The sequence below is a fragment of the Haliotis rubra genome, unplaced genomic scaffold (assembly GCF_003918875.1).
Source record: "Haliotis rubra isolate DU_JTF1 unplaced genomic scaffold, ASM391887v1 Scf36, whole genome shotgun sequence".
Lineage (NCBI taxonomy): Eukaryota > Metazoa > Mollusca > Gastropoda > Lepetellida > Haliotidae > Haliotis > Haliotis rubra.
Genome location: NW_025767035.1, coordinates 3011637 through 3033656, shown reverse-complemented (window position 1 = coordinate 3033656; position 22020 = coordinate 3011637). Strand labels below are relative to the sequence as shown.

Sequence of the window (22020 nt, the reverse complement as noted above, 5' to 3'; positions counted from 1 at the left end):
GTGGAGCACATTCATGCCACACATTTTGCATGTTGTTTCTGAGGGTGATAGTGTTCGGGTGATGTTGTCAATGTTATCAGATAAATCAACTTGACAGTCACTAAAGGTTATGTATTCTTTGAATATTTCTCTTTCAGTAACATGCCGGCAAAAATCACTATCAAGATTGATAAAGATATTCCACTGAAAGTACTTGTTGCATAATATTTTGTGAGGAGTATAGAAGAAGTAGCAACAAAGACATGTGAATGAGTGCATTAATTGTCAAAGCGAAGTTTAACCTTATCACTTCTTCTGACACACACTGTCATTTTCCACACCTGTATTAAAAAGATATTTGGCTGATGTCTTTTTTCATAAATCTTCAGCCTATGATTTTTAGATTATGGTAACCATACACTTACCTCTGTATGTTGGCATCTAGTAGAGATCTGAAGGTGAAGGACGTCTTTCCATCTTCTACTATTCCGTCTTCGAGCTGCATGAAGTCACCAGGGAACACCAGCCCTGAGCTTGCATCTCTCATCATGTCCACAGACCACTTGTATGTCAACACCTGGTGTCATATAAAGAACCGTAAACAGCGCTCATACTAATCCTCCAGGGAAATCACTCCCGTAAGTATAGACAGCCAGGGAAATAGCTCTTTGCTTTTGAACATAATATGCTACCCTTACCAAGACATTTTAGAATCCTGCTTTCTGATCATCTTGCCAGCATATTAAAAGCATTTACTCTCCACCCAATGGGTAGGAATTTCAGTGACTGAGATATTTTATTAATGAATACAGCAAACAGAAAACAACCTTTTGTAAAATTAAGCAACATCAATGTAACTTGATATTTGGTGGAACTCCATCATGTACCGGCACGTCTCCTACATCACAATCAGTCTCCTTGTCATTATGGTGTGATAATACTGATGTATACTTCAGACTCATAATGTTGCAAGGTTCCCTATATTTTCCACCAAGCAGGATTGTATGAATAACACATATTATTACGTACCAACTGTAACAGCGTTGATATCGTGTATAGCGATGCCCGTTTTTAAAATACTGTGATGAACCTAGGTACCAAATATGAAAAGAATCTAGTGAACGGTTCTTAAGATATTCCAATTCGTACGTACGGACGGATGGAGCCTAATACTATATCCCCCGCTTCACGCTAAACGCGCGGCGGGGGATAAAAATCCGAATTCATGACTATAATGTCAGAAATCGTTTGGCCTGGGCAATGGGGCAACAGTGAATAATTACTGGAATCGAGTAATCTTCTCTGACGAGTGTAAATTTATCATTGGGGAAAACAATCGTCTTTTTGTTTGGAGACAGCCCAGTGAAGAATACCTCCTGAAATGTCTTTGTCCGGGACGACAGGTACACGCCTCAGTTTGATGGTGTGGGGTTGTATCACCTGGCATGGTGTTGGTACCATTTGTGTTGTTAATGGCAACAAAAAAATGCTCAGAAATACACAGAAATCCTCGATGGTATGCTTTGGCCCGTTATAGCAAGACATTTTCCGGGATACCGATACATCTTCCAAGATGACAACGTCCCTGTACATCGGGCCCGTATCGTTCAGAATTACAAGCAACAAAATGACATTACTGGAATGTTGTAGCCTGCACAGAGTCTACACGCAAATATTATTGAGAACTGTTGGCTCTACCTGACGCCGAAGAAAAATTCAATCGGCTGCCGACTTGGAACGCGAAGTGCGGGACATCTGGGAAAATATTCCCCTCGATTTTATCAGATGCGGATGTTGAAAATAATAAGGAACAAGGGACACATCACAAAATATTGAGGTAAAACTGTTTATATTTAACGAGTTATGACACTTTGAACTCCCGCGTAAATTTGTCGTCAACAATCGGTCCGCCATGTTTGTACGTAATAATATGGCCACCCGCTGTACCTATATGGTATGTGACTTTATTTGATTCTCTCATATGGAAGAAATTTACGATTGAAAAATCAATTCTGCCAAGTGTAAGAGCAATATTCCACCAATATTATGGTGGGGACACCAGAAATGAGCTTAACACATTGTGAATATGAGGGGAATTGAACCTGGGTCAATGTGGCAAGTGAACCCTTTAACCACTAGGCTACCCCACCACCTCCTGAGTACAAGAATACTCACATACAAGGAGTAAACTTCAGGCAAATCATCAGGCAAATCAAAAGTGGATAATTTTTGGCTGTAAGGAAAATGTTTTTACTGACTCTGTTTTTGACTTGTTCATATTATTGGGAAAATATTACTTGTACAAATGCAAGCTCAATTCTGTTTTACCAAACATTGCTCAGTTCAGAAGTGAGTTGAGATTGAGATATAGTATTGAAAAATGTATTTTCCTTAACAAAAGCTGTAACGCCGAATTTTATTCCAAATGGCTCTTATATCATGGCTTATTCAAAGACGACTGAATTAATTATATTCTTAATATGTTTGATAATTAAAAATAATCTTGTATTTGGGTGAAATTTCCACCTGTATCCCATTCAATTACTGTATATCTTCGGACTGAGCTGTCCCCTGGCAGCTTAGTTTTGACTGTAACAGGGATTCAGAAATAAAATTTAAATTAAAATTTCTGTAGAAAATCCCCAGGATTTCTCCGAGAATGCCTGTGAAACTGCCTGTAGAGGTTTACTTGGTAACAGGACCACCTGGCAGGACAATAGACTGATGTCACTGGAGGATTATAAACTTACTTCTTGATCAAACAGAACGATATCTGGTCGGACGTTCTCACACAGGTGGAAATATCTGAAACAAGTCACATGATACAGCCATCACAACACCTGAAACAATCAAATGCACAGATACAGGTTTCACATCAATTTCACAATCCTCGAGTCTGACCTATTTTGCATGTAATAACCCAAACAATGCTAACGACACCAGACATCATCATACATTCACACTGGAACACGAATCTTGACTGTACAATAACAGCTATAACGCCACATGTACTGTCAGTTTAGTCCCTGTACGATGAACATCTTTCACTGCCTAGTAACAGTATCCCATGCTAATCCCTGGCTAGACTGACTGACTGACTGACTGACTGAGTTTGGTTTTACGCTGCTTTTAGCAATATTCCAGCAACATCACGGAGGGGGACACCCGAAATGGGCTTCACACAATGTACCCATGTGGGGATTCGAACCCGGGTCTTTGGCGTGACGAGCCAACACTTTAACCACTAGGCTACCCCACCGCCCCCCCCCCTGGCTAGAAGTGTGTTGTACCTGAGAGTGTTGGAAGGAAGATCACCCTTTGTGAGGATGACGGACCCATTCGGGAGGCTATTCAGTAACGACACAGCGAAGTCTCGGACCACGTAGTTGGTGCTCTGGTCACACAGGGGGAAGTTTCTGTGCTTAACAAAGAAAAGGCGTCACACATATTACTCAACAGCATTCCAGAGTTTTACAGAGTTTTAGATATTCTGCTGTACGACCTCTTGATAGAGATACTGAGAACACAGGTTACAGCTATCTGCCAGAAGCTGAGGATCTGATACTCACAAGCTGGAAGACTGTGACAGCCACTGCGAAGATGAGATCCAGCCGCCACTTGTGGAGATCGATGAGCCAGTGCACCATACTGGAGTATAATAGTACACATAACATCAGCTACAACTCTCCCTAAATACTGTGTGTGAACAACACTTTGCATGTCATCTAATAATATTGTGTATACATGTATTTCTTATGTGCCAAATCCACACCTTAAAGCAAGCTCAAAGCACAGCCTAAATCAATGGATCAGTTTTCATTTTCAACTCCCTTGGGAGTATACAACCAAGGATGCCTGAGTTTGTGTAAGTCAGTGAGTTTAGTTTTATGCCACACTGAGCAATATTCCAGCTGCGGTCTGTAAATAATCAAGTCTGGACCAGACAATACAGGGATCAACAGCATGAGCATCAATCTGAGCAATAGGGATACAATGATGTGTGTCAACCCAGTCAGCGAGCCTGAGCACCCAATCCCATTAGTCGCCTCTTAAGACAAACATGGGTTATTGAAGATCAATTCTAAGCCAGATCTCCATGGGTCCCAGGATGCCTGAGGTGCTTGCAGATTGACAGTGACATTTCCATCTCATCCTACGGGGTACCCATTCAGAGCTGGGTAAACAGAGGCATTTGTCACTTGCCTAAAGTGATGTGTGGGGCAGATTAAAACAATAGCGACTCTCATGAGTCCGTCTGACTCACAGAGTCAACAATCAAACTAATCTTCACGACCAGTGTTGCCTTGTTTCACCTGATTCCCACAATTATTTACACAGGACAGTGCTTCAGCACCCAAAACATCCAACATATAAATGGCATTCAGATCTGCAGTCTGATGTGGAGGAGGACTTACTTGATAAAGTCTACAAATGTAACTGCCGCAAGTACTGCCACAACAATGTCGCTCTGCATCCAAAACCTCTCCACCTGCGACATAAACACCATGTCAGTTTACTAGGAGAGGAAAGTGAGTGAGTGACTTTAGTTTCATGTCGCACTCAGCAATATTCCAGCTATATGGCAGCGGTCTTTAAATAATTGAGTCTGGACCACACAATCCAGTGATCAATAGCATGATCGCTCTACGCAACTGGGATACGATGACATGTGTCAACCAAGTCAGCGAGCCTGACCACCCGATCCCGTTAGTCAAGCATGGGTTACTGATGACCAATTCTAACCCCGACCTTCATGGGTATATGACAGGAAAGCCCAAACTTTTGCTAACAACTTGGTAAAACCCATTAGCACTGGTACGGTACTGACAAACCTTGAAACAAAGCCAGACAGGGCTCGAAAATTCCACTTGTCCGCTCGTATTGACAAGTAAAATTTGTTTTGGGCAAGTGAAAAACATAATTTGCTCCTAGAGGATGAGTACGTTCTATGACCCAAAAGTAACATTTTTCTTTTTCCTTGAAGTTCAGCTATCTTAAATGGTGAACGAATTCAATTTTGTCAAAGATTTTTTACAGAAGGCAAAGTAAGTCATAATTATTGTAGTTTTATTCCAAGCAAATATTTTGAAATAAAATAAATTAAATTTATATTCATTGTGATGCATGATTTATAGGGAAAGTACAATTTTAAAAGGATGAGTGGAAAGTTCATATTGCTTGCCCTACAGGGCGAGTGCAAATTTTTTAATTTTTGGGCTAATGAGAAATCGAACTAATTATTATAAGAACAATAGCTATTATTTCCAATAATTCTAAAACTACTACAACACCAGCAACCCTGTAGGCCGTGCGCCAACTACTCACCACACCCAGCAGGAGCGGGTTCTTCACGTCCAGATTGGCTCGCCAACCAAAGAAGACGATGTATGCAAAGAGCATCAAGTAGAAGATACACACACTGGAAGACCTGTACTGCTGCGACAACCTGACAATGGACAAATGTATAAATTAAAAGAATATAGAAATCACAAAAGCTAAATTAATAAACAAATCACTAGGCTTGAAAATCAGCTTGAGCAAAGCTCCAGGTGATTTGTCTCATCACAGCATTAGTACACAACAGACAGATAAAGTAGGCAGTTGAACACAACAGACAGATAAAGTAGGCTGTTGAACACAACAGACAGATAAAGTAGGCTGTTGAACACAACAGACAGATAAAGTAGGCAGTTGAACACAACAGACAGATAAAGTAGGCTGTTGAACACAACAGACAGATAAAGTAGGCTGTTGAACACAACAGACAGATAACGTAGGCAGTTGAACACAACAGACAGATAAAGGAGGCAGTTGAACACAACAGACAGATAAAGTAGGCTGTTGAACACAACAGACAGATAAAGTAGGCTGTTGAATCCGGAGATTCACCTAGGATTCCATATTAAGTACCCTTGACTGGCAAGAATCGGGAAATATTACAGTTTTTGTTAAAAATTTGGATTTCTCGAAACTTCAGTTTAAAAGTTGGCATGGAAGCATGTTTCAAACAAGATTAAATGTTTGAATCACCCATAAAATATCTCTCGCACAAGATGAAAATAATTTAAGGCATCCTTACCGTTTGACAGCAGCAATGACAGAGAATATGGCCAACAGGTACCCTACTGGTGTCAAATCCATGTATATATGCTCCAGGTATAGCCTACATCAGAACAAACAAAGCATTACATAGACTCTCAAGGATCTATCTGTTATAAGTTATATAAGTTATAAGTTATCTGTATCATTATATCTGTATCATATTATATGAAGTCGCGGTAGCTGAGCAGGTTAGGCGGCTGACTTTGTGTGCTGGCGATTTGGTGCCTGACTCTGATGGTGTGAGTTTGAATCCTGGATGTGGCTCAACTCAAAAAGTACTAGAATTTGTACTTTACTAAGAAAGTGTCATCACAAATATAACATGTTATATCTGTATCAGGTGGAAAAAACATACATGTATATTCCAGAGCTGACTTACAGTAGCAAAGTGACCTGAAAAGGTCAAATCATGTGACAGAAGCTGAACTTGAATATTGAATCAGCACATGGTCACTGTAGACCTGCATGTGATATATATATATTATCGACTTTGTTTTCTAGCAAACAACACTGACAGGTCATTGTGCTAGAAGGACCCCTAGACTGACCCCTCAGTTGACCTGAAATGACCTAGGACTGTGGCCTCAGTTAGGTCAGATTACTTCAAGGATAGGACCCTCATAGTACCTGACGTACAGACATCAGCAAGTATTTGTATAGTATCCACTAAAAAGTTAGTGAGTTCCATGTACACAAATATTGTGATTAATAATCTGAAGTATTAGTACAGAATAATTTATAGCTTTCATTTTACATATTGCTTCTATATATTTCAAGAAAATGGTTACATCAGTCTTGTCACAGGTGTGCAGACTTACCTGAGTCCATATAGTAACCCCTGACCAGTGTGGTCCTTTAGCTGAAAAAATGAAGATCAGTTCTTTGTAAAACAGGTAAGAGGAATCCAGGACAAAATCCAACCGGACAAAATCCACCCCAAAATTGCAACCTAGGACAAAATCCACCCGGACAAAATCCACCCCTAATAAATTCCACCCTAAGAAAAAAAACCTAATGACAATGTTTAGTCACAGAAATTAATTACAACCAAAATCACATCTAGGAACAACAGCCAATTAGGAAAACGTAAATGCTATCAAAACAATGCTTGCAACGCTTGAGAAAAACATCTTGATCAAAGATCAGGACACACTAAAACTTTTAACTACAGCAATTTGAGAAGGTAGGATTTTGTCCATTTTTCTGTTAAGAGGAGGTGGAATTTGTCCGGGGTGGCAATTTTTGGGTGGATTTTGTCCGGTGAGTGAGGATGGCTTTATTGTGCATTAAGTATGGGGTTCACACTTTGAACCCATGTGGGAAATCAAAACCATTTCCTCAGAGTAATAAGTGAACGCTTTAGATATCCCACAGTTCTCTAAATATATATTTTTTATTTTAGTTATGGGTATAGTCACATCTGTAAACATAAACCAATCTAATAATATCCTATATTTCATGTGTTTGGAGTGATAATAAAACAAACTGTCACGCTTTGTCTGACCATATATAATGAACACAAACCCATGTCATCAAGTTACAGTGACATCCAACCAGGTCACCTAGTCTGACCATTCAGTCGAACTGGTCACCTTTTATGACCATCAGGATCTACTCTAACCCATAACCCCCACAACAAGTATAGCTGTTCAAGTGTACCCACCAAGTCAAAAGTACCGTACTCCATCCTCAGTAGGTGAGTGACGAAGCCCATGGTGGTGCGCTGATCCCCCCACGTCCACCGTGCTGCCCGGGTGTACGCAGACACAGGGAGGTACACGTAGGGGAGCAGACCCAGGCACAGCGTCACAGACAACTTCAACACCATCCCTACAGTTAATGCCTGCAACCATCCACAATGAGCAATTAATGTATAACACTCACATGCCTAGAACTCGCAGACATCACAGGGGGGCAAACAGTACATTTATTTATTTTTTTATTTTTATTATTTATTTATTTATTTATTTATTTATTTATTTATTTATTTATTTATTTATTTATTTATTTATTTATTTATTTATTTATTTATTTATTTATTTATTTATTATATGAACAATGCAATTACTTAAATACTGTTATCAAACAAATTGAATGCCTTTCTTGTACTAAACCTCCAAATTCCAGATCCGTTCAGAAACTAAACTGAAACTAACACAAACAGTTAAAGCATCTTCCAAGCTTTGAGGTCACAAGTCATGAAAATACCATAAACAGTTGAAAAGTTAGCTGAAACATCCAACCAAAATGTTGAACTTAGAAGCTGCAAGTAGGGAAAATATAATGGTAAGGCTAGTTTAAGAATCACTTAGTTTACAGATTTCTTTGAAAAAAAAAAAAATTACAAAAACATTATTAGGTATAGTCCATATAATCCAGATTGCAATTCATCGGTCGACTTTTGAGCCAATGGGACTATAGGAAGAAATGAACACAATATAACGAAGAGCTATGTAAGTGTTGAGTTCAGGTGAAATTACAACTCAAAGAGTTACTTCCCTTTAGATACTCATGTATGTTAAGTACAGACAAACAGTAGTTGTAGAGCTCTCATTGACTAATCCACACATATAAAGTTGTAATGCTAGAATCACTTAGTGTAAGTGGGTTTGGGTGACATAAACCAAAACATGTCCAGGTTTTACAGATAGGCAGTCCTGACCTGAGCTGTGTAGAGGAGAGTGACCGCCCAGGGCACGACACACACTATGTACAGGACACACGTGTGTTGGTTGCACAGACTCAGGCCACAGCAGAAGGAACCCACCAGGGCAAGCTGAAACAAGGAGTCTGATGAGATTGTGGACATATGATGGACAGAGAGTGTGCGGGTCATTTATCACTTGAACCAACAAACAGATACTGGAAAATATACCACAATAACTATAATACATTGCACTGAGTGAGTGAGTATGGTTTTACACCGCTTTTAGCAATATTCCAGCAATATCACGGCGGGGGACACCAGAAATGGGCTTCACACATTGCACCCATGAGGGGAATCGAACCCGGGTCTTCAGCATGTCGGGGGACGCTTTAACCATTAGGCTACCCACAGCCCCTGCACTGGCATAAAACACACTACACATAGTTATGGTAGATATACACAGATTTAAATACTTTCCAGATATATATGTAGTTGAATAAATCGCACAACTTATCGCAGATATACACATAGTTATACACTGCAGATATACACGAAGTTAAAAACATTGCTGGTACAGACATAGTAAAAAGGATTATATATTTATTATAGATATTTTGATATTAGTTCTGATACAGTATCAACAACAAAAATGGACATAATTAAATAAAATATACATATATCCAGTAATAGAGTGAGTTAGTTTTAACACAAACAGTATTCCATATCAGTACATGTCAGTTTAGGGGCCGTTCATAATTTACAGCTGGTGGGGGTGATGATTTTTATGGAGAAGCATGTACAATGTGAATGACCCCCCTAAAATTTATGTACAAAGTAAGTGACACCCCTGCATGCCATGTCCAAAATCAATGATCCCCGTTCCCATAATTTTGAAGTATAATATTTAAATAGTTTTAGGTACAAAATAGCTAAACAGGCCAGCACTGGCATGGTGCTGACAAACTGAGAAACATAATCAGAGCAAACTGAGAACTGAACCCATGATCCTCTGTTTCTGGCCTGCCCAACTGATGCAATGCTGCATGGTAAAGTAAGGCACTTCAGATGATGTGTCCACCCAGGCCTCTGTCTCCCTCCACATATTACAGACATATATGTATCACTAAATTAACACCTTCAAATATCTGACAGGAATTTTCTAAAGAAAATATCTAATTATTTTTCTTGAAACACTGATATACTGGATCAAATTAACCATTTCTTAAATGGAGAGAATGTTTCCAATTTATAAAATGACTGACATCAACTCAAGCAACCGACATCTTTCATCCAATGAAGGTCAAAACAGAGACTATCCATCATGTCCACTAAATCCACTAAACCACTAAATACTTCCTGGTATCTAGCAACCATTCATAATTAATGGCTGGTTGGCCGTGTGGGTGTGGGTGGGGTGTGTGTGTGGTGGATGATATTTTATTTTTTTTTCCATTTATTTATTTATTTATTTTTATTTTTTATTTATTTATTTTTTTTATTTTATTTTTTATTTTATTTTTTTGTTTATTTTTTTATATTTTTTTTTATTTATTTATATATATATATATATTAAAAAAAATAATTGGGGGGGGTGTCCCACCCATTTTTTCCTGGGGAGGTAAGGGGGGTCATCAATTTTGTACGTGAACATGAACAGCACCCCCTCACCCGGTCATAAATGATGAACAGTTCCCTAGATGTCAAATATTACCGTCTGAAGCCGCATCTTGTTGCCTTGACTCTGCTCAAACATGACCGCCAGCATCATGATCAGGGCTACAAACAGGTTGTTGAGTGCGAACACCTCAGCCGTCACTGCCCAAGTCCAGGTGAGTCGACTGAAGGAAAATATGGCCACCGCCAGAACACCAGCCGATGACCAGCTCGTCAGTCTGTCAGGGAGGTCATAATCAATACACAAGTAAATAAACATATAAACATAATCAACATATAGATAGCTGGAATCATGTACAGAACACACATTATATTTAACTGATTCACAAACATGAAGCTAGGATACACAATGCCATTTAATTAAGTGGTCAAATGTCACACGTTTCTCGTATCTGTGGTGTAATATTCAATCTAAGGTTAGGTTATAACAAGAATTTCCTGACCTCTCCACGACCACAAACAGCACTCCTGCGACAATGGCTGATGTGAGGGCTGTCAGCAGGTTCACTCTCCATGCAGGATTACCAAAGGGGAAGAACTCCAGCATGCACTGTGCCAGCACCGTGAACAGGGGGTAACCTGGTGGATGTGCTACCTGTCATGAACAGTAGAAGGCAGCTTTTGCAAAATGGTTGCCATGGTAAGAAATCAATGCCAAGAGACATTGGGAGCATTGGTTACTACTGGAGAAACGTCTAATAGAACCATTTGGGCCAGAGAAGTATTCAAGATAATTATAAGGTAATAATGTTAAATTTGTGCATGTGCACAATGTGTGTGATGATGTTTGTAGTTAAAAAATAGAACTAGAGATTAGTATCTATAAAGATACATTTAAAGAAATACCACGTCATACTCACACCAAATTCACTAGCTGCCACAATGAGTTCACCTGAAAAATGTTAGAATTTTATGACTACAGCTAAATATGTAATAATAATAAAAATAATGCCAATTTTTACGCCTAGAATCCAACGCGATGCTGTTCTCTGGCGTTACATTATTACCCTGACGGAATTGTACTTTCAAAGCTGCTACTAAGCACTAAGCTCGACCGTATAGGTCCGTACACCCGCTTGTACTTAAACTTCAAAAAGAAAATGACATCTCATGATTTAACTTTTATTAGAGCATGCTTTAACTTTATCAAATCATTATTCCGGTACAGTTACACCAAACAAACATCCTGAACATGATAATTGGGTCACAGATGTTAAAAATTTACAATTTTCTATTGGTTTCAGTAATATATGGCTAGAACAGTGCGTAGACTCGATTCAAAATTTTCTCATGTTCATTAAACAAAGGTTACAAGATATTTGTATATCTCCAGAATTGGTTTGACCAATTATCTGTATCAAATAAATGTTTTTATTACAGAATGTTTAAGCAATCTATATACAATGAACCTATTTATCATCTTTGAATGTTTGGAAATACAGAATCACTCCAAAAAAAATTTGTTGCTCATCCCATGATTTGTTAATAGAAGCAGGGAGATATATTGGAATATAAAAAGAAGATAGAATATGTAAAATGTGTGATTTGAATCTAATTGAAGATGAATATCATTTTTTCTTTGTGCCTGTCTAGCCTACCCCACTTTGAGAAATAAGTATATACAGAAATATTACTTTGTACACCATAATATAAATAAATTTATATCTCTGTTAACCTGTTCTAGCAGTAACACCTGGAAAAGTTTTCAATGTTTCTGTACCATGCCTTTCTACACAGAAAAATGTACTCCCTATTGCCTGATAATAATAGTGTCTGTATACCGGTACATGTATTATAGGCCTTTGACCTCTTAAGAGCAAATAAAGATTGATGGATTGATTATTGTAAGCCACTGTTGCTCTCAGCTACCTTTCTAAGTGGCAAGCCATATACCGTTGAAAGTTGTACTGATATTTTCAGGCATGGTATTAATGAAAGAGTGGACGCTATCAGGGTTTGACATGTTTTTCATTAATCAGCAATTTTGTTGTGGGAAAACCAGAGATAGTAATTAGTACCAGTCCACTACCTTGGAACAGTTTTGTTAATAGTAAACGTAAAGGGCTTGTAGAATTCCAAACCTTTTTGGGGGGTGCTGATATATGCGTTTACTATTCACATGACTGACTGACTGAGTTTGGTTTTACGCCGCTTTTAACAATATTCCAGCAACATCACGGCGGGGGACACCAGAAATGGGCTTCACACATTGTGCCCATGTGGGGATTCAAACCCGGGTCTTCGGGGGCGGTGGGGTAGCCTAGTGGTTAAAGCATTCGTTTGTCACGCTGAAGGCCCGGGTTCGATTCCCCACATGGGTACAACTTGTGAAGCCCATTTCTGGTGTCCCTCGCCGTGATATTGCTGGAATATTGCTAAAAACGGCGTAAAACCATACTCAGCCAGTCAGCTGGGTCTTCGGTGTGACGAGCCAACGCTTTAACCATTAGGCTACCCCACAGCCCCTACTATTCACATTATTCAAGGAAGTAGACTATAATTAATTTCTAACCAGGAGTACAGCATGGCATTAATGTAATATTCAACAGAATTGTATACATATATTACATCGTCACTAAATGCTCATTTTAACAGATTGTAGCATAGAGTGCAGGTAATGATGTCATGCTCTGTTTTGTTCGACTAAATATAACATCTCCACTCTAGTGCTGTCCAATATGGACAGAGATTGATGTTTTTTCTTACATCTTTGTTGTATTTTTTTCAGTAAAATGGTGATACATTCAACAAAATAAAAAAAGTACAAAAAGATCATACTCAACATGTTTAAAGGAACTTTCAAAACAATGGTACCATGGGCATGATAGTATATAAAATTGTTAGCAGTTCTGACTGGGGAAAGTGAAGTGAGCGAGTGAGTGAGTTTAGTTTTGGAGCTCTTTTAGCAAAATTCCAGCAATATCACGGCAGGGAACACTGAAATGAGCTTCACACATTGTACCCATGTGGGGAACTGAACCCAGGTCTTCAACATGACATGTGACTACTTTAACCACCAGGCTTTAACAAGAGTTATCAGAAGATTACATATCCCCCGGCCCCCACATACTTGAAAGAACAAATTATCTGACAGTTACTTAAACTCCAGCTTGACTTTTTTTTTAACTAAGTCCAAATCGTTTCCATGGAAATCATGAGAAATATAAATGCCAAAAATCTGTAAATAGCAAAAGGTACCATTTCAAAATTTGCCTAATATATCTGCCAAGTTCTGTTGAAAGATACTGAACAAAAGCTCTTTTTGAGTTGTGCACCGGAAATGAAGCCCACACCTCCCTTTTGGGACTAAGTCCAAATCGTTTCCATGGAAACCGAGAAAATAATAAATCACAAAAATCTGCAAATAGCAAAAGGCACCACTTTGGGATGTGCCTCACATATCTGCCAAGTTTTGCTGAAAGATATAACGAATTTTTCCATTTGTGCTCCGGAAACGAAACCCACCCCTCCCTTTTGGGACTAAGTCCGAATCGTTTCCATGGAAAAACCATGAAAAATAAAAATGACAAAAATCTGTAAATAGCAAAAGGCACCACTTAAGGATCAGTTTGATATATCTACCAAGTTTTGTTGAAAAATATTGAACGGTTCTTGAATTATGCTCCGGAAACGTAGCCCACCCCTCCCTTTTGGGACTAAGTCCAAATCGTTTCGATGAAAACCGGGAAAATAAATATGCCAAAATTCTGCCAAATAGGAAAAGGCACCACTTTGGCATCTGCCTCACATATCTGCCAAGTTTTGCTGAAAGATATTAAGAAGTTTTCCAGTTGTACTCCGGAAACGAAACCCACCCACCCCTTTTGGACTAAGTACAAATCGTTTCCATGGAAACCGGGAAAAATAAAAATGTCAAAAATCAGCAAATAGCAAAAGGCACCACTTAAGGTTCTTTTAGATATACCAAGTTTTGTTGAAAAATATTGAACGGTTCTTGAGTTATGCTCTGGAAACGAAGCCCACCCCTCCCTTTTGGGACTAAGTCCGAATCATTTCCATGGAAACCGGGAAAAATAAAAAAGCCAAAAATCTGCAAATAGCAAAAGGCACCACTTAAGGATCTGTTTGATATATCTACCAAGTTTTGTTGAAAAATATTGAACGGTTTTTGAGTTATGCTCCGGAAACGAAGCCCATCCCCCCTTTAAGACTAAGTCCAAAATGTTTCCATGGAAACCGAGAAAAATAAAAATGACAAAAATCTGTAAATAGCAAAAGGCACCACCTTAGGTTCTGTTTGATATATCTACCAATTTTTGTTGAAAAAGATTGGACGGTTTTTGAGTTATGCTCTGCGAACCAAAATGATTACGGACGGACGAGGCGTTGACTATATCCCCTCGCATTACATGCTGGGGGGATAACAAGGAACAGTGAGGAAATGACTTACCTGAGTCCCCTCCTGGTAGGGAGGGATGCAGAGTTTGCAAGTACACCCCAAAAACAACCACAGCAACTGTAACTGGTTTCCACAGCAACGATAACACATCCACTGAATCTCTGCAATTGGACGTTTTTCTTCAAAGATTATACACAAGTTTATGCATTAACAGAAGAAATATACACTAATGAGATAAGCACTTCAAGAAATTAGCTGTTGTCGTGATGTATTGTTTTGTTCTTAACCTGCTTTGTTGTTACTGGGAAACTAGACAACAATGCATATGATATCATAATTCGATATGGGTTTTATTGTATTCAAAATGGCAGCAAGAATGTTTCTGGTATAATTTTTTAGTTGTCTCTTCTATGTGGACACTGAATGAAGACCACGTCTGACAATATAAATATTAGTGGTGTATTCGTGACAATAGATACACTGCAACTGAGCTGTGCAACTGAGTGAGTGAGTGAGTATTGCTTAATGCAGCTATTTTGCACCTATCTGCGGCTCAAGCTATAGCAACACTAGTTGACATAGCATGTGCATGATGTAATTGAGTGAGTGAGTTTAGTTTTATGCCGCACTCAGCAATATTCCAGCTATATGGCGGCGGTCTGTAAATAATCCAGTCTGGACCAGACAATCCAGTGATCAACAGCATAAGCATCGATCTGCACAATTGGGAACCGATGACATGTGTCAATCAAGTCAGCAAGCCTGACCACCCAATCCCGTTAGTCGCCTCTTACGACAAGCATGGGTTACGGAAGGTCAATACTTAAAACTCGAACCTTCACGGGTTGCATGATGTAAGACTACAGTTAGCCACCTTGTCAGATACAGATAAAAGAATGACTAGTTTTATATTACACATCATTATTAATCACTGACCGGCTTCACACTGATCAATTTATCTCGCTCTCCAGCATGTATCTATCATTTCTACCCATTACTTGTCTTCAGCTCATGAAGATCCGGGTTGGAATTGGTCTTCAGCAACCAATGCTTGTCGTAAGAAGTGACTAACGGGATCGGGTAGTCAGGCTTGCCATCTTGGTTGACACATGTTATCGTATCCTAATTGCACAGATCGATACTCATGATTTTAATCACTGGTTTGTCTGGTTCAGAGTCGATTATTTACAGACCGCCACCACATACCTGGAATATTGCTGGGTGGAGTGTTAAATAACAAAGAGAACCTTCAGTTAGTTTTGGTTTCACAATTCCCAATTTCCACTTTAGAAAGTCCTGCATTGTTGTTATTGTGTCACTAAATGTGTCACAGACTCAAATAAACCTATTACTACATAACTCACTCATGTGTGGAGTCCGGCATGCCCATTAGCTTCAAGTCGGATGTGTCCAGCTGGGTTGAAGGGCCATCCTTCTTTTTCTTCTTCATCGCCTTTGCCATCAGAAGACTTGGTCAGAAACTGCAAATAAGAAATTCTTTTATCTTAAATATATTTATGCTCAAGTGAAACAAGTCCCCGAGGTACATGTAACAGTTACCTCCCCCTTGTTTTCCTGTTTTAAATAACATTGTTGCTATGTACACAGGGAAAAATCCATAGTTGTCTGATAAAACTGACAGTGATGTGTAACAGTTAATTGTATAATATAATAAATCATTCAAAACATCTGAAGTCATCAGCTGCATCTTAACAGTATTGATCATTGTTTGTGCAAGACAACAAAAGACTGTAATTTATGAGTCATATTTTATTGCCTCACTTACAATATGATTCTGTTGTTCATAAGTCAGGCAGAAATTAAGACAAACATTAATGACATTGAAAAGGAACACATTTTTGGAATAGATGTGATGTTTCTTGCTAATAAAATTGTTGGAAGGATCTTGCAACCAATCATTATTATATATGCACTATTCCACAAGGAACATCTGGACTTTTGCACTGGCTGAAACTGTGGTGATTCCAGGTAAGAATTGGTCCCCAGCAATCTAGGCTGGCCACATGCAAAATGGATAGACTAGACAGTCAGACTGGTTGATTTGCTAGTTGAATCATAGGAATTGTTATTGAATTTCATGCATTTTCATTGACACAAATGCACTTCTAAAATAAGAGTAAAAAATTTAATACTTATCAAAGTATTAAACTTTCTTCATGATAATTGATATAGCCACATAGTTGTTACATAGGACCGTCTACTTTCATCAGTAAAAGACCTTTCTCACAGTTATACAAGAGTCTAACTAGTGATGCTACACAGTGCAGAGTGTCAGTGGTTCGAACAGCGGAGTTTGAGAGTTTATGCACAGGGAAGTCTAGTCGAGAGTCGCGATGGGATTTTACAGTCATTACATGACTGTATGTACCTAGCTAGTATTACCCCATCGTGGTACTCGTCTAAGCCTTAGGCGAGTACCACGATGGGGTAATACTAGCTAGCAGTAAGGGACGACGGTCGGAGAACCTTGCTTATGTGGCTCGCTAGATCTTTCCTGACATAATATTATTTTGCATACACCCAAAATGTATGATCGCCTGGCCCTTTCGAGAACTAGCAATGTATAAGAATGACCTGTGTATTTCTCGGCTAAGCTGTAAGCATGCAGGGTGTTGCTGTCATTGTTTACTTCATCCACATGTGAACTTGCAGTTGGGATGTGTTGACTTTATGGCCTTGACCTTCGAAAGAACCGATTTTGTAACACGGTTCCTTATTGGTGAATGCATAAATGCACCGTCCTTGACCCTGTTCATCTCACCTTCACCTCTATTGCGAATCCATCAATGTTATAAAGAATTCTCCGGTTTCTTGCATCGTTCGAATCATGGCAAATGTAAGTATTTTAGTTAATTTGCAATGTATAACTTCTTTTAAGACATTTGTGCGTCCTTCGATTTATCGAACGTGCTGATGGTAAGCAATGACACCACAAATGGCACTTAATTTCGTTATGATACGCCAGAATGGTTGGCTCCGAATGTTTTCGGTCCAACCTTGCGTCATTAGAAATAACCGGATCGAAGAGTCATTCAGTTGATTGGTTATTATGATAAGATGATGGTCGTTCTGAGATTAAAACCTGACAGTGAAAGAGTCAAGCATCATTTCTACCTACATCACCTCATTAAAAGCAGCACTGTTCGTGATGGTTTTGAATGGCTTTTAGATCTAGAAGTGATACCCATAAGGATATATGGATGGCAATGTCTTTATTATGAGGACAACGAAGTTCATAAATGAGCCAGTTGGGGCTGTAACTGTCGATGTTTCTGACACAAGTACATCTGAAATGTACAGGGATTTTCATATAGTCCTGTATTTGAGGGTCCCTTGGAATCATACTCTTAATTTTCAGGGGTCCTGGACATCAAAATGGGGGTCCCAGACACTTTTAAAATATTATCCCTACTACTGTTATTGCATTGTGTATCATGATCATCACATTGTTACACTTATACAGTAATTAAATTGCAAATAATAACATAACCCAGCTAGTAGCAAACTCAGAGATAACTTATTGTCACTTGATTGGAATTTTTACAAAACGTATTTGGACTTTTTCTGAGTCCCTGCGCTTATAAACACAACACACACACACACACACACACACACACACACACACACACACACACACACACACACACACATACCTAATACAGCCCATGCCAGTTTAGAATATGTGTCAAGTCTAAATTACCATAGTTTCTGCAAGTGACAACATTTGTGTTATATTTGTGTTATATTTTATAAATATGATTTATAGGAACTAGTACAATGTTCATTTCAGAGACAAGACATTATACTACAACATTCCCAACCATGCCTGAAAAAGTGTCTGTAATACTTTCAAGTAACGACAGGAATCTAGAGAATCTTTCTATCATAACATACAGATAATCCACCCCTAAAACAAACCAAACAACCCAATCTTCAAATGTTCTTTATGAATATCATAACAATTATTGAGCACTTCCATGTAGGAATGGCATAGGGTTAAAATTCCTTCGGATCGCCAACATACGTCAATGTCATAAGACCAATTATGTATCAAATTTGCAATTAGCGGCTTGTATATAACCTGACAGTGTCATGGAGTATGGGACTTCCGGAGTACAACAAAATATACACAGTACAACTATCAAGTTCAAATGTTTTAGTTTTCCCTTGCCTGTGTATATTGTCAGTCAGGTTATACAGTTTGATTTAGATAAGATGGAAGCAGAATTTTTCATATGAATATCAAGTTCACAAAAGCATATGTTTTTCCGGTATATAATATTACTTTAAGGTAGGATTTTGACAAGACTTATACTGGCAATGCCATGTGACTTTTATTCACATTGCATATGCATGTTTATATGACTTCTTTACATGATTAGAATTCTTGAAAAAAACAAGATTACCATAATTCAAAGTAAAACTTTTATGGCAACATTAGATATGATAAAATTTAGATCATCACCATGATCACGACCATGGCTAAATGAATGTTGACTATTGAAAGGGAAGATATTATAGCTTTTCTTTTTGTTTGGGCTGCCTACATGGTGTAGTCGATAGAGCATCTACCAGCTGAGCAAAAGGTGGGTGGTTAGATCTTCAGCTTCATCATGAAGTCTCTGAAAGGTTGTATTTGTTGTCAACCCTTCCTGGCTTTCTCACATTTATTTGCATGGACGTCACAATATGAGTGCAATAGTCTTGAACACAATGTTACATCCTGTTTCACCTGATCTTTTGTTGGTTAGGATAATGCACATTTGTTTTTTGTACACACACATGAAAAATATTTTTACAGACTGCAAAACAGTAATTTCTTGTGTTTTTTTTATACACAAAAATTGTTGTAGCCATTTTTGCATGAAACTTGCCTTCCATAAATGCTGTAACATACATGAACAATGTTAATTGATTTACTTCTTGTTGTCCACTGCAATCAGCAATATTCAAGTCATGATTTACACCATTTGGGCAGGTATACTATTTGATGGCATCTGAACCAGACAAATCAGTGGTCGATAGTATGAGCACAAGTCATATATGGCCCACATGTTTCTTTGCCAGGGATTGTTCAGTGTTTAGTGTCTTTATGATATAAGCTGTGGTCTGGTAATCTTGTGGGTAAAACATTGACTCAGCATGCTGCAAGCCAAGTTTTGATTTCCCAGATTGGTTCAGTGTGTAAAATCCATTTTTGTGTGTCCCCAACTGGAATATGAATGAAGTAATTCTTATGATGTTAAAACACCCAACTCACTCCTTCATTATTATGATGTTGAAAATAGTCAATTGACTGGAATAATATGATTTACCATGCTTCTACAGAAACAATTTATGCTTATCCTAGTGTAAGATTTTGTGTTTCGAAAGTAAATATCAATAGAATTTCTTCACTAGGTCCATATTTAGGTATTAAAGATTTAGGCGATAAAGCTATTGTGTTTTTAATTTTTAGGTGGCCAGATGTAATTTTAATCCAAACACATTCTGTAATGAAAAAACGCGTTCTATATTTGCATACCTGCAGTCAGTGGATTTCCCAAGGGAGGTAACTCTTCTTGGCTTAAGGTATTCAAGTGCTTTTGTACGTCATGAAGCAGAAGACTCAGAACATGTAAAATATTATGTGGAGAGAGGATACTTGGGACGTTTCGCAATGTAATGACTTGTTATATTATTTACAGGTTTAGGGATATATTTTTTTCATCATTAGGCCTGATAAATACAAGGGCACTACAAAATAAGCTTGGGAGATTGACTATGTTTATTTTGTTAAAAACCTGTTATTATGGTGGGGAACTACTGTAAAATGAAGCTGTGATCAGTACTTCCTGCATATGTGCTCACCCACTTCCATGGTCCAGTAGATGAAGTGTTTGCCCAGGAAGCTGAATGTGAGTGGTTTGATCCTAGTCGACAATGAACAATAGTATTGTTGTTACCGTGCGAGGTCCTTTGCATGAAGGGGACACAACAAAACATGGTTGGTCGGTATTTGTCTGTATGGCCCATCTTTTTTCAAATGGTATCATTTGATATACAGTGTGCGAAATAGCCACTGACCCGCTAGCCCATGGCTAGTAAAAATCCAGTCGGGCCAGTAAATCTCCATAGTCACTGGCCCGTCTGGCTAGTGAATTTTCATGGGATCATTTTGTAAATATATCACTCCCTCCGACTTCTTAAGTTATAATACACTTTTAAATCATTTAAGATTATGGCCTGGTAAGAATGTTCATCATATTAGCAGCTTAATGATGAAACCCATGTCATGCAAACAATATCTTATTCTCATCTATTTTTGTAATCCTTTGCTTAGTTTCTACATTCAAATTTTGGACTAGTGAATTATTTTGTGGGCTAGTCTTTCCAGCCAGACTGGCTAGCAACATTTAGAAACTATTTGGCACACTGATGATATATGTGAACTGTAGGCAGACACACACCCTGTAGGCATATCACTGTATATACTACCAATCAAAAGTTTAGACTCGCTTAAATCAATCACTATATGTTATGTATGTACATATGGTTACAACGAAGATGAATTGCTCCACTAAATCGGGGGAAACATCTGCAAACCTTATGCAGATTAATTGCACGAGGATCATGCATCAAATTGCCGAAAAGCATGTGCAAATGTCATGCATGTGAACAGCTGCGTTTTGGTGTAAGGTTTTGATATAAAAAAATCACCATTTATCACAGAGTTTCATCATTTATTGAACACATGACAATAAACTTTTCAACATCGCAAATTTCATTTACAATACATGTATAACAGTACCTTTAAACTGTATGGATTATTTTACAAAATTTAGTTCAGAACAGTTAATTGAAGTAAGTGGCTACATTTACACTAGAGCGTCTAAACTTTTGATGGGGAGTATATATATGAGGGAAGTGATCTTGAACTTAATGTTATACCCCACAGGAAAAGAAACCTTTCAAAATTTCCCACTAAGCCACAGGACCAGTGAGTGGACAATAATTAGTGGTCCTGTCTGTACTTCACTGGTCCAAAATAACATTCATAGATTTACTTTACTATGAACTATCAATACAAAATTCACTGGCCACCAGGTCCACTGCAAACTTACCATTTAGTGGTCCTGATGAATTTTTACTAGCCAGGTATCACAGGACCAGCGTAAACTTTGCACACTGGCTCATTTCGTCTCACTTCAGGAGTACTCTTTGTTTTGTCGTGGACAGTGAATATAAGTTAAACATG

The 22020-nt window shown here is 38.4% G+C and overlaps 2 protein-coding genes across 3 annotated transcripts in view; one reads left to right on the top strand and one right to left on the bottom strand.

Moving 5' to 3' along the window:
* LOC124285384 (transmembrane protein 260-like) overlaps positions 1–22020 on the bottom strand; it is a 41396-nt gene that overhangs the window by 4591 nt on the left and 14785 nt on the right. Inside the window, exons 1-16 of one of the 2 annotated variants that reach the window (XM_046721610.1) lie at positions 17358–17486; positions 16127–16243; positions 14814–14923; positions 11263–11294; positions 10846–10997; positions 10440–10620; positions 8744–8857; positions 7745–7924; positions 6900–6940; positions 6059–6142; positions 5305–5425; positions 4395–4468; positions 3549–3627; positions 3270–3400; positions 2730–2784; positions 405–556 (exon numbers count right to left, since the gene is read on the bottom strand). In XM_046721610.1, the coding sequence (XP_046577566.1) occupies positions 405–556; positions 2730–2784; positions 3270–3400; positions 3549–3627; positions 4395–4468; positions 5305–5425; positions 6059–6142; positions 6900–6940; positions 7745–7924; positions 8744–8857; positions 10440–10620; positions 10846–10997; positions 11263–11294; positions 14814–14923; positions 16127–16224 (1604 nt within the window). In that variant the 5' untranslated portion in view covers positions 16225–16243; positions 17358–17486. Of the gene's footprint in view, positions 1–404; positions 557–2729; positions 2785–3269; positions 3401–3548; positions 3628–4394; positions 4469–5304; positions 5426–6058; positions 6143–6899; positions 6941–7744; positions 7925–8743; positions 8858–10439; positions 10621–10845; positions 10998–11262; positions 11295–14813; positions 14924–16126; positions 16244–17357; positions 17487–22020 lie in introns of those variants that run through there. The other variant, XM_046721611.1, reaches the window with a different exon arrangement.
* The window catches only part of LOC124285386 (UTP--glucose-1-phosphate uridylyltransferase-like), a 95460-nt gene continuing 90999 nt past the window's right edge, over positions 17560–22020 (top strand). The window contains 2 exon segments of the mRNA XM_046721612.1: positions 17560–17619; positions 19340–19369. Coding sequence (XP_046577568.1) covers positions 17611–17619; positions 19340–19369 — 39 coding nt within the window. The 5' untranslated portion in view covers positions 17560–17610.